Below are 12425 nucleotides of genomic sequence, written 5' to 3' on the forward strand. Positions count from 1 at the left end.
AATTTAAGTGTTAGGTAAGATAAACTATATTCCAGTTGCACTGCTGATTATTTTCATTTTCAAAGGTGTGGAGTGGTCTGTAAAGGTGCTGAGTGTTCTTCCTGGCACAAAGGGTTTCACAGTGGCTCTTGTACATCCAGTTTCATACAGATCATGTAAAAATCTAGAAAAAACATCTTCCTGTCTTTAAGACATGCAATTGATTTATTTAAGGATGATTATTTTTAACAACAGAGCCTCAAACATGACAAAACATTTCCACTGCCTCATTCTGGTTTGTGTGAAGTATTTCTCATGAAAGCCAGGGGCTGATTTCCTTCTGGGCAGCCAGTTCAGAGCAAGTACAGCAAAGTTGTGGCTTGTGCTTCCTCAAGGCTGTGATAAAGGCACAGTAGTTTGTGACAACATTTCATGACTTGCTAAATAGACACAACTCAGCAATGGTCACACAGGGCAGGTTAATTCAAGGGAAGTTCCTAACCCTTAGCTGGCTTTGCAGTTTGGAGGGGAATAGGGGATATTTAGTGACACTTCCAGTACTGAAAGCAGATGTTTCATTACATTGACTGCCTCCATACAGGAACGCTCCACGCTGGGTACAGGAGCCCTAAAACAAACCCCTCTGGGATTCTGTGCTTTTTGGGCATTGGCATCACAGAAACAGTTCCAGAAGTGAGCTGATTTTACCTGACTACAGCTCTGAAACACTGCTTTCAGTAACTTGCTGCCTACACACTGCCTGTGAAAATAAACAAATAAACCAACCTTGTGTACCTCCAAGGACCAGACCACAGGGACAGATGTTTGCTGTAACATGCATGTTAGCATCTTTTATTGCAAAAAAAAAAAAAACCGTAATAGAGGTTTGTTAATAGGATTCAGATTAGGATTTCATTATGGAAAGGCTGGTACCACTACTGAATTTATAATTTTCATGTGCTTGCAATAATTTTTGTAGTTTACTATCTAATAAATGCTTATATCACCTTTACTATAGAGCAAACATACCATGAAAGGTTTAAACAGCAGCACAGATATGGCCAACACAGCATCCATGGCATTATTTAAGCAGGGAAGGAGACTGGGAAGTAAGCCTGTTAAATTTTCCATTTTACAAAACAACAGGTCCCAACCACTGCACATTTGTCCTTCTCCCACCTGCAGGTCAAGATTGTGCTCTTCATACTTCTGACAAGAGGTCAGGGGAGCAGGGGGGTTGAAATGAGTTGACCTTTAAGGTCCCCTCCAACCCAAACTATTCTATGATTGTTTGAAAAGTCCGTTTGTACATTTCATCTTACAACAGACTTGACAGTTCTGGGTTAATGGCTGGACTAGATGATCTTAAAGGTCTTTTCCAACCTAAGTGATTTTATGAATCTGATTTTTCTGCTTTTTAAATTTTTTTTGAGACTGCATTTCTTGTAGCAGTATTACTGCAGCTCTTGACCAAAAAAGTCTTGAAGATTTTTTTTTTTAGTAAAAGAAACTGGATTCCCACTATTGGTAACCAATAGCTGGTTTTTCCATATACAGCAGCAAGGTGGGAAACAAGAAGTCTGTTACATAAGAACTGTGACCTAAAATTCCTAACTTCTATCACACTTCCAGTTATTTTTAACAAAGGCATATACTTTGCAGAGTCCAAGGAATATTTGGGGTGCATACAAGTTGAAACCATTCTTCCCCAGTCATCTCCCCCCAGTTCAAGTTTGTTTTCCAGAAGTGTTTTCAATGAAACCAGCACTCCATGCTTGACAGCATTATAGCAAAGATGTATTTTAACTTCAGCATTTCCAAACAAAAAGAAACAAAGAAAACATTTCACATCTGTATGCTCCACAGGTCAGTAATGAAACACATCATGCATCATTCTTGGTTTCAAAGTTTAAGTTACAAGCAGTAGACAGTGTACTCAAATTCTCTCTCCAATAAACTTGTTTGTACATCACAGAAAGTATCATATACACAGAAACCAAATCCCACGTCCCCCCCACCCAAAAAGGTGTCTGAAAAAATGTCGCATCAGAGAAAAAGTCGCTGCTTTTCTCCAGTGGCATCATCTGTGCTTTCAATTTCATTAAGTTCACATCCAGTAACTTAAAACAGTTGGGCAAATGTCCTAACAAGGAACTACCCAAGAGGTACCTGCAAATACACCGAAGACTAAAGGAAATGTTTGACCCTAATCTGAAATACCCAAATGCTACAAGTTTCCCTTCATTTTTTACAAAGTTTTATTTTGCCCTCCTCAAAGAAGGGCCTCACAGTGCAATACAGAACAATAACATCAACAATTCTCACATTTGTGTCCCCAGCCTATTCTGGTATTATTGTTACCAAAGCCTTTGTTGGGGGAAACCTACTGCTCTGTCCTTGTTGCATATTTGGGCAGGTATGTCTAAGTCCCAAATGACTGATCAACACTGACAAACTTTGCCCCCTCCTTAAAATCAAGGGTCAGTTTGGCTGATCATAGAACTACACTTGCCACAATTAAAAGTGGGGTTTAAGGAAAAGCTCTGAGATTACAACCCAGTTATTGTTACATCTGCCATGATCACTGCTATGAAATTACTGCAATAAGAAGAATTTCTACTAAAGCAACATGTTCCAAAGTGCAGAAGCAAGAGGTGAGGGTTATGGCATTGTTATGACAATTGTCACTGTTATTGCCTTATCAAAGTCTGCAGATCTTCCTTTAAACACAGAATACCATTGTGCTATTCATTTTTAAGCTGCAAATAAGCAAGAAAAGGTGGACTCAGTGCATCAGTTTGCTGTGTGCCATCCACTTTTTGGAAGGTGGGTAGGGGAGGGATTAGTAACAACTCAGAGGTTTGGGTTTTGTGCTCAGACTTCCCTGGTCTCTGAAACTGCTGTGAACATGTTACTGATGGCATGGTTCAGCTGGAGCCCCTGCAGCACTCAGTTTTACCTGCGCCAGCAAATTCAACTTCAGGCACAGCTAAGGGCCAGCTGCACTAAGAATCAGCCTTACAGACCTTTTCCTTCAGTGTTTTCTTAAGGAAATGGTAATGCAGGAAAACAAGGCAGTTCACAGCACAGTAACAGCACTGAGTCAGCTGGAGTTCACAGGATTTCACATACATCCCCCAAATCAAGGGCTGTCTTCCAACAGAGCTGTACTTTTCCTGCCTTCCTAAAGTTACTATTACAGCAGAACTTTCAGCATAACCCTTAAGTTGGGCTATTTCATTGCCTTCCCTCTGAAGCATTCCCTGCACCCAAATGTGGCCTCTGGAAATGTCCACATCTGTCTGCAGGACAGCTTGGTGCAAAGCAAATGTCCCTGCCATCACAGATGACCACAACAGATCTTCATTAAGTCTGGAATTTAGCCCAGCAAAAGGAGTTTTGTACCCCAGCCCTCCCCTTGCAGAACTGACTGTCATGCCCTTGGTTTGGCAGAGCACATCCAAAGCCGAGGTGTTCCCATCCTTGCCCTCTGCTGGGGGCTGTGGATACAGACATAAACTGCATTTAAAAATACCCATTTAGTACTTCTGCACTAATTTTGAAAGCTTCTTTCTCCGTCAGGCATTGTACTCAGCAACAAAATGCTGAGAAATACTCTCTCATCTCACAGGGAGAAGAGGAGGAGTCCGACAATAGACAACTTTTCTCACTTCAGAATGTTTTTCATACAAAATTTAGTCAGCAGATTCTCACCATTTAAGTCAGCTCACAAAAAACCTCACAGCTACACTAGCAAGATTTATTGCCACACACAATGAGAATATGTACCTTTGTTGACTCAGAATTAGCATTTTTCTCTGACAGAGGTTTTCCTCTGGAAAATTAAACTCCAGTCTTACAGCTTTTTTTTTATTATTATTAAAGTGTGCTTTTTCAGATTTAAGAACATTTATGGCTTTAGATTTATACAGCTGCCCCTTAAACTGCATGTGTAATCCTGATCATCCCATTCCAAGGCCTACCCAGACAGAGCAGATAAAACACAAGTCACAGGTCAAACTCAGAATCTCCAGTAGCAGACCAGGGACAAGCCTGACAGCACTCTGAAACCAGCCTGAGCAACCTTGTTCCTTAACTTATTCACCTCCCTTAGTACCACAGAAATACAAAAGACTCCATTTGGATATACAGGTGTGGTGCTTGTACATGTCTTTATCCTGCCAGCTGCATAGAACTCCTAGAAAATTTAGTGTAGTGCACAGGAAATTTGAAAAAGTAAAGACCTACATTTACCTGAAATCATATTTAAAGTGGTAAAAACCCTTATTTACTTAAATCAATTTTTAAAACATTAAGCATCAAGCAGTTTAATGCTGATTGCTAAAAGCAATACCACTTAAGATTTGTATTTTGGGGCTGCAGTTAACACAGTAATTTGAAGAAATATACATAACGAAACTTGGACACCTAGCACTGCATGACCTAGCTGAATAATCATGTTCTTTCCTGCAGGATTTAACCTGCCAAGTTATCTGTAATGGTGATCTGTGCAAAAGGTTCCTTGGGCAGGGAAGGAAAACACTAACAAAGAAGTTTAGTAGTATTCAGTGACTTGTTAAAATCAAAGAGACTCAAAAAAACCCTCAAAGAATAAAACAAAAAAGAGGGTGAGAAATGAAATCACCTTTAATAGTCTGTGAAGTGCACCCCAGTTGATGTTATTTCCCTAAAAATAGCCATTTTAAGGTACTTGAGGTCTACTGTCACTACAGGTCTACATACACACAGAGCTTCCCAGGTTTACCTAGGATATCTTCAAGCCCTGGAAGATGAAGTGGCTGCAGTGTGAAACAGGAACATGCTCTCTCTCCATCCCTGGTTGCAATGGATCAGCATCCATCTCCTTTCACTCCACATATTCATGCTAATCCACCTCCATTGTTTATTTTCTTTGTATAGGCTTATTTTAAGCCTCAAAGAGGAAATAATCCCAGCTGTTATTAATCTTGCAGCAGTGGCTGGGCAGCTTCAGTGTGTTGGATTTGCATGGAATTTGCTTGGGCAAGGACAAAATGCTTAACAAAAACTGCAGTAAAAACAAAAACAAGCAAACTGCCCAGGAAGACTCCTACCACAGTGGAGTAGGAATCTGCACTACGGGCTCCAGGAACTTTCTCAGCAAGTATATCCTTCACAGCATTGAAGGAACCATTGTTGGGCAGTGGGCTGATGCCCAGCAGATGGCACAGTAAGGGGTACAAGTCCGTAGCATTCATGAATTGTTTGGTGGCATTCTTTCTGAAAGCAGGCCCAACTGCCAAAAAAATGGGATGCATTTCTGGTACAGTGTTGTCATATCCATGATTACCAACTAGAAATAAAAGATAGATAAAGGTCAATATTCCAAAGTTGCAAAACAAGCACTGAACACCTTCCTAGAGTTAGCAGAATGCAGAAAAGGCACAGCAGACTTAGAGAGGATTGTTTTGACAGAACAAATGTCTTCTAGCAAATACCAAGTCTCAGAACTACAAAGAGAAAATACCTAAAAACCCACAACAGAGAGCACTGAGAAAGAGGGGGGAAAAAAGTGAGCTCATATGGCAGTAACAGCATTGTCAATGGCACACTGTGTACACCCACACTTCCTTGATTTTCCTTAAGGAAAAATACCAACTTTGCAACTGGCCCAGATGTTTTAGAGAAAATAAAAAAAAAAGAAAACATGTAGAGACAGACTGTCCATGTGACTCCAAGGAGACACTTTTGAAATTTTGTCCAATTTTGTGCACCATCAACTCCTCAACAAGGAAGAACTCACTGGTGGATGTCCAGTGCCCACTCCTGACAGAGGCATTAAAAACTGGGAACGTGTCAAACATAGGCACAAGAAGGTGCTCTCAGCAGCTACTGAAAATCTTGTTAAGTCTTGCTGATAACACACTTCAGGTTCACAACCAGCAGTAAAGCTCAAAAGGTTCTCAATTAGAAAAGTAAGAACTGACCATGTAACACTTGTATTTTAGGTTACCAAAAAGTTATAGTTCACTGCCTCCATGCTATCTATAATAAACAGCAAGGTGAAGAGCTTCAAAGCATTGGGGGTTTTATTCCTCCTAATCACCTAGAATGCATTTTTTCCTCCAAGGCAAATGAAAATCACTGGTGTGAAGTAACACAATATCCAAAGACTCTTTGTAGCAATAGAATGAGGTTACTCCAAGTGTAGCATCCAGACAAGCTGAGAACTTTCAGAAAATGTTTTTGTATCTTCCAACCCAACCCTTCTCCAGTAAATAAGTAAAACATGATAAAACAACCCTATTCACTCTCTACTCAACACATTCAGTTGCAACTTTCTTTTTTAATCTCTCAGGAAGTGCTTGTTGGTTTGCTACATCCTGAAAGACCTCAAGTATGGGGCCACTAAAACATGTGTGATTGATCTTATCTCAGCAAGTTTAATGTTTAAAGAAACAGTAGGTGCAGATCCTCCTCCCCTAACAGTAGGGTGCTTCCCATCCCATCAGGGGGAAGAATTATAGATTTCACACCCTTTAGTTTTACTTCCAGCCTTAAAAAAAAAAAAAAGAACATTGGTTGCTGATACTAGGAGATAAAGTACCACATAAGGAACCTGCCTTGGAAGATACAGCAAAACACTATAAAGACAGAATACTTACGTAGAAAACCATCAGTCTTGTTATGTACAATTTCCCATCCTTTATCAGCCACTGCTAAGATGGGCTGGATTTTACGGTTGTGCTTGTAATGAAATCTATCTGGAATCTGCTCCTTTTTATATACAGTCATGTTGGGATGAGCATTAGCCAAAGCTTCATATATTTCATCCAGTTTGCCTTCAAACAAACAAAAGAGACAAAAGACAAAAATTAAACATATCAGTGTGTTTGCTGAACTCATCAGTAGTTGAAATACAGCTGAAAGAAGAGGGCAAAATGTACTTTCCCACAAGTGAATTACAACTGTAAGAGACAACAGTGTGTGCACAGAAGTTCCTGTGAGAAATCCAGAGCCTCAGTCACAGTAAGATCCCCATCAGCACCAGACTTCACAGCCTGTTCCCAAGCAATAACTGCCTTGCTAATTTTAGAAAAATCCCTCATTTCACAGTTATCAGAATGTAAGCTTCTCACAGGAATGAGTTAGGAAGCATTCGGTTGTCTCCTGGAAAAGGAACCAAACCCTTCTAGCTTTGTGCAATGCCTGAAAGCAAGAAGACACCTCCTAAACCTGTTAGTGAGGTAATGGCTGCATTCAGGACAAACTCTGTCACCTAGCTGGCTGTGACAACAAGTGACACTTTTCATCTATTTTAAAGCAGTTTGTTGCTTTCCTTTATTATTCAATAACAGCCAACACCATGAGCTACTCCTCTGCATTCCCAGTGCCTGCTCCTTTCCCTTCCCTAGTCACAGTGAGCACAAACCCTCAGGAGCTCTACTGACACTGAATAAATAGGCATTTTCCACCCCCAGTTCTTTATTTGCTTATTTCCAGTTTCTGAGCTTGCCTTTCCAGTAAAAGCCACTGAAGAGCCACAACCAGTTGTTCAAGCTGGCTGGAACACCGGTGCACAGAATGGAGGAACCAGAATAAACAGCCAGGAACACAAAAGCAAATGCAGGAATTGACATCTGACCAAATTTCTTCATTCCCTGCCTCCACTGAAGGCCAGATTCCTATTGAGAGCCATGGAGTGCACACAAGAGACTCCTGTGACACATCAAATCCTCAACTCTCTGACTTAGGGAAGTATTTGTTTGACATGCAGCTGAATGCACTGTGTGTCTGCAGGCCCCTTTCAGACTGCCATTCCAGTATCTGTGGAGCTTTGAATGGGTATCAGTGAAAAAAATTTGGGAGAAAGTGGCCAATGTTTCTAGAGAAACCATTTTCCTTTTCCCCCCTCAGTTCCTAGAATTCAGTATATAAATTCTGAAGGAAAACACATTAATATATACATTCTGAAGGAAACACATTAATGTTCTTACACAATAATTCGTTATCTCAATCTGGCACAAAAAAAAGATCACTAAATTAAGAAACAAAACAAAGGTCAAGATGAGACAGCAAAAGTGAAGGTATCAGAGATAGTTACAGCAACAAGAAGAGGGACTCTAATGCAGCATTTCTAGGACTATATTAGTAAGAAAGTGAATTTTGCTATGCCAGCTTTCTATATGGGCTGGCAGGGAGGAGAAGCCCCAGATATAGCAAATTTAATTTTACCCTAATGTTTTGAATTAATATATTTATAATAAATGCAAGAAAAAGGCCAGCATCACCAGCTGTGTTACAGGTACAGCTTCTTTGTGAACATCTAGTTCCCCACACACACTAATACACCAGCATGGTTAAATAATGGCTTTAATCCATCTCTTGGGGAAGCAATAGACAGCCAAACAGTTAAAAGAAATTGCAGCGTTTTTAAGTATTCAAACTCTTCCTCAATCTCACTAAATTTTACCATTCTCTTGGTTTAAGAAAGACAAATTGAATAGCAGGTGAAGAATCAGTGTTATGTACTTAAGTACATATTAGTTCATACCTGAACTGACAGTGAAACTCATTGTTTTATAATAAAAATCACATCTGGTACCACTGAAGGAAACAATTTTAGCTGTGCTCAAAACGAATTCTTGTTTATTGGTAGTGTAATAAATACCTGAATCTCTGGGCAAAATCAAATCCAAGCTGTTCCTGAAATCAACTGAAATGGCTTTTTTACTGTTCTGTCATCTAATTGCAACAGAGATGCTGTTTCTTCTCAGCATTTACCAGACAGGAGAATCAAGTTACACATCTTAAAGTTCTCCTTTACTGCATTAGGGACATGCCAGCACTGAAGTTTACTTTTACAGCTTCTTTATTTGCTAATGAGAACATCTTGGGCAACCTCTGCGGAGATAAAGCTTCCAAACTCGGCTCTTTTATCACCACAGAGAGAAACAGCACCCAGCTACAGGGCCTGACTGTGCTCAGGCAGCAGAGACCTCAGTTTGGGCATACTCATATTTGAATCTGGAGTATTCTTCAAATTAAAAATGACAAGACACATTTGTTCATGCTTTAATTAAGTGACTTACAGGTTACTTAATTCTGAAAATACTCTCCCTGCTTAGGCATTAAATACAGACTACTGTATATTGATTACTCATGCAAATGTTACAGAATTCTTAAAAAACACCTTTCCAGAAGGTCACCTTTAAATTCAGCTTCCAAATTAGCACCTTTTTGTGTGGGAGAGGTGTTATTTTCCAGGTTTACACTTTTGCACCAAGTAGTTTACAGTACTTGATCATCAAAATAAAACGCAGATGCATTAGTAACACTGAACATACACCTGACACCTCAGCAACCCTTCAGTGACTGCAACCAGATTTCAGATTTTGATTCCAACATTGTTCTTGCCCACCTGTATCTCAATAAAAATGGTATAAATGTAACTGGTTGGCTGTTCAGGGTGACAGGGAGAAAAAAACTCAGTGAACTACAATAGCTGGCAGCCAATCAAATAGCCAACACAGGCTTTCTTTTAATCAAAGATCCCCATCTGTTCTAAGTTTACTGTTTGAGTTAGAAATATAATTCTTCCACTATGGCTTCAGCATCTTGATGAAAGGCAAGATATGTAACATTCAGGTGTTATCTATCTAGAGCGCCATTCAGCCTTGATAATGCCATTAGATTATCTTACTTCTCACAAGGACTGAAGGACCCTTGGCAATATTAGCCAACAGCAAACAGATTTGCTCTCTTTTCTTTTCTGAAAGTTCATCCAGGCTTTTGGCAGAGCCCACAAAAAGAACAAAGGAATCCTGCAAGTACTCCTTATTCAAGGCTGATGTCCTACTGCCATCAGTGCTGCTACTACCAACTCAGTCTATGAAGTTTGGATACTCAAGTACCTCCTCAGGAACATTACTGCTGTAGCTCCTACCTTCTTTTGGCAAAATGGCTACTGCAGGGGAGTGGTCGATGACTGTATAGAGCTCTCTGCTCACGTACTGATCAAGCTCAATGAGCCTTTCTGAGGACGACTGTGACATTCCGTGATCACTCGTGACTATGACATTTATCACATCCCACAGCTTCGCTTTCTTCAGCTCAGAAATGAGATATCCCAGTTTTCTGTCAATGTCACTGATTATCGCTCCCATTAGTGGGTTTTCTGGGCCCAGAAAGTGTCCAGACTCATCAGGCTCTTCCCAGTACAGGAGACCAAAGTTGATGGGTTCTTCTGATGTAAACCACTCAATGAGCTTTGCTACCCTGTCTTCAAAGGGAACAGATTCATTGTAGGGCATGTAATGTGTAGGCAAGACTCCATGTATCTTCACATCTGTTCCAGGCCACATAGCAGCACCAGATTTATGTCCTTCCCTCTGGTTTGTCACCCATATTGGACTGGCCTCTTCCCAGAACTTGGAGTTGTGGGTGTTCATTTTGTTCAGGGAGAAGGTTTCATTCAGGACAGGGTCATACATCTCGTTAGCCACAATGCCGTGGCTCTCAGCATAGAGCCCTGTCACCAGGGTGTAGTGGTTGGGGTAGGTCTTGGTGATGAACACGTCTGTCACCTGCCTGACATGCACCCCGTTCTCCATGGCATAGTGGAAGTTGGGAGTGGACACCCTGTAAATGTAATCCCAGCGAAACCCATCGAACGACAGCAGCAGCAGCCCGGGCTGGGCTGCCTGGAGAGACAGCGCACTTGGAAGAGAGAGTAAGAAAATTCCCAGGACTTTCCAGTAACTGCTCATGGCTATTCTGGAAGGCATCTGTCCCCTCCTCTGAGGCAACATGGCATCTGTTGAGCAGAGGCAGAAGTTGTCAAAGTCGTAACTTAGTTTTAAGAATGAGTGGCTAAAATATTCCTTATGTATTTATATCCTCTAAGATATATTTTACAAAAGCACGCAGTGACAGGACAAGGGGGAATGGCTTCAAACTGTCAGAAGGCAGGGTTAGATTAGATATTAGGAAGAGATTATTTACTGTGAGGGGGTGAGGCCCTGGAACAGGTCCAGAGAAGCTGTGGCTGCTCCATCCATGAAAGTGCTCAAGGCCAGCCTGGACAGAGCTCTGAGCAACCTGGTCTGGTGGAAGGTGTCCCTGTCCATGCCAGGGGCTTGGAACAAGATGACATTTAAGGTCCCTTCCAACACAAACCATTCTGTGATTCTAATTCTGATCATAAGACTCAAGGATTATGACTCCTTCTAGCTATGAAAGGCATTCCTCATCTAACAGTCCTTATTATGTCCTTATCTGACAAAATATGACACATAATTTCACTTTGTACTGGCTTGTGCTCCCCTGCCCCAGTTTCGTCCTGTTCTTCCCAAACAATTTCGTGTTTAAAACTCAGATACGTACTCAAAGCAAGATCCCTGTAAGAACCCTCACACAGACCTTCCCTGTCTGTAACTGACCTAAAATTTCATGCTAATATTCCTCACTTTTTTTTCAACAGCATCATTTAACCACAAGACCAGATATTGTTCAATCCAATCCTGCATATGGGTGGTACCAATATTCTTTACAGTTCCCTTTAGGTTCCCATTTTTCAGCAATCCTCTGGGACTCAATCACCACTGAAATTCAGCTGAAAAACAGTGAATTTGCAGCCAATAAACCCATCTTAATACTCAGAGTATATAAATATCCTAGTGAATATAAGAAGTTATGGTATAACAAGCATCTGAATACCACTGCAACAATGGAATGGGATCTGTGGTTGCCCCATCCCTGGAAGTGTCCAAGGCCAGGTTGGACAGGGCTTGGAACAACCTGGGCTGGTGAAAGGTGTCCCTGTCCATGGCAAGGAGTTGGAATGAGATGAGCTTTAAGGTCCCTTCCAACACAAACCACTCTGTGATTATAGGATTCTGCAACTTGCAGGCAGTCAAATGTTACACCAAACTTGAGCACCTCTCAAAATTAAAATCCAGGCCTTGAGTTCTGCTAAGAACAAACTGATATTCCAGAGAATTAATTCCCCTTTCAGCAAACAATACAGACCCAAAGGCTACAGATTACCTCAGATCCACCTGATGGGGGATTTCTTCCAGCTGAACCTGAAGGACGAAGGGACAACACAATGTTGTGTTCATCGGAATCCCAGCTGCCAAATTAGACATAGCCCATAAATCCCCCTTCAGGGGAGGGACATGCATAGATTGAAGTGAAATCAAGTCTCTGCTTCTGAATTTTACACTACTAATGATCTCATCATGATCTATAATTCTTTTATTCTAATTCCTTCACGGCATGCTCTCAATAAATAATAAATGACGGCCGGTTTGGTTTTTTTCCAAGGCCTTCTCATACTGCTCTTCTGCGGATACAGCCTAAGCACATCTACTGACCCGGGTCTCTGCAGAACTCGGTACCACAAAACTCTGGGGACCCGAGGGGCACTGGGGGGACGAACCCACCGGACTGCCAAGGGCAGGAGC

The 12425-nt window shown here is 41.2% G+C and overlaps 1 protein-coding gene across 1 annotated transcript; it reads right to left on the reverse strand.

Annotated features, from left to right (window-relative positions):
* Positions 1 to 177: 177 nt before the first annotated feature.
* Positions 178 to 10973, reverse strand: ENPP5 (ectonucleotide pyrophosphatase/phosphodiesterase family member 5). Its single transcript, XM_005430606.3, has 3 exons — positions 9905 to 10973; positions 6624 to 6800; positions 178 to 5311 (listed from the first exon to the last, which is right to left on the reverse strand). Exons 1-3 carry the CDS (start codon positions 10767 to 10769, stop codon positions 4941 to 4943), a joined length of 1413 nt encoding a protein of 470 aa, XP_005430663.1. The 5' UTR covers positions 10770 to 10973; the 3' UTR covers positions 178 to 4940.
* Between the last annotated feature and the right edge of the window lie 1452 nt (positions 10974 to 12425).

This window comes from Geospiza fortis, unplaced genomic scaffold (genome assembly GCF_000277835.1).
Source record: "Geospiza fortis unplaced genomic scaffold, GeoFor_1.0 scaffold52, whole genome shotgun sequence".
Taxonomy (NCBI): domain Eukaryota; kingdom Metazoa; phylum Chordata; class Aves; order Passeriformes; family Thraupidae; genus Geospiza; species Geospiza fortis.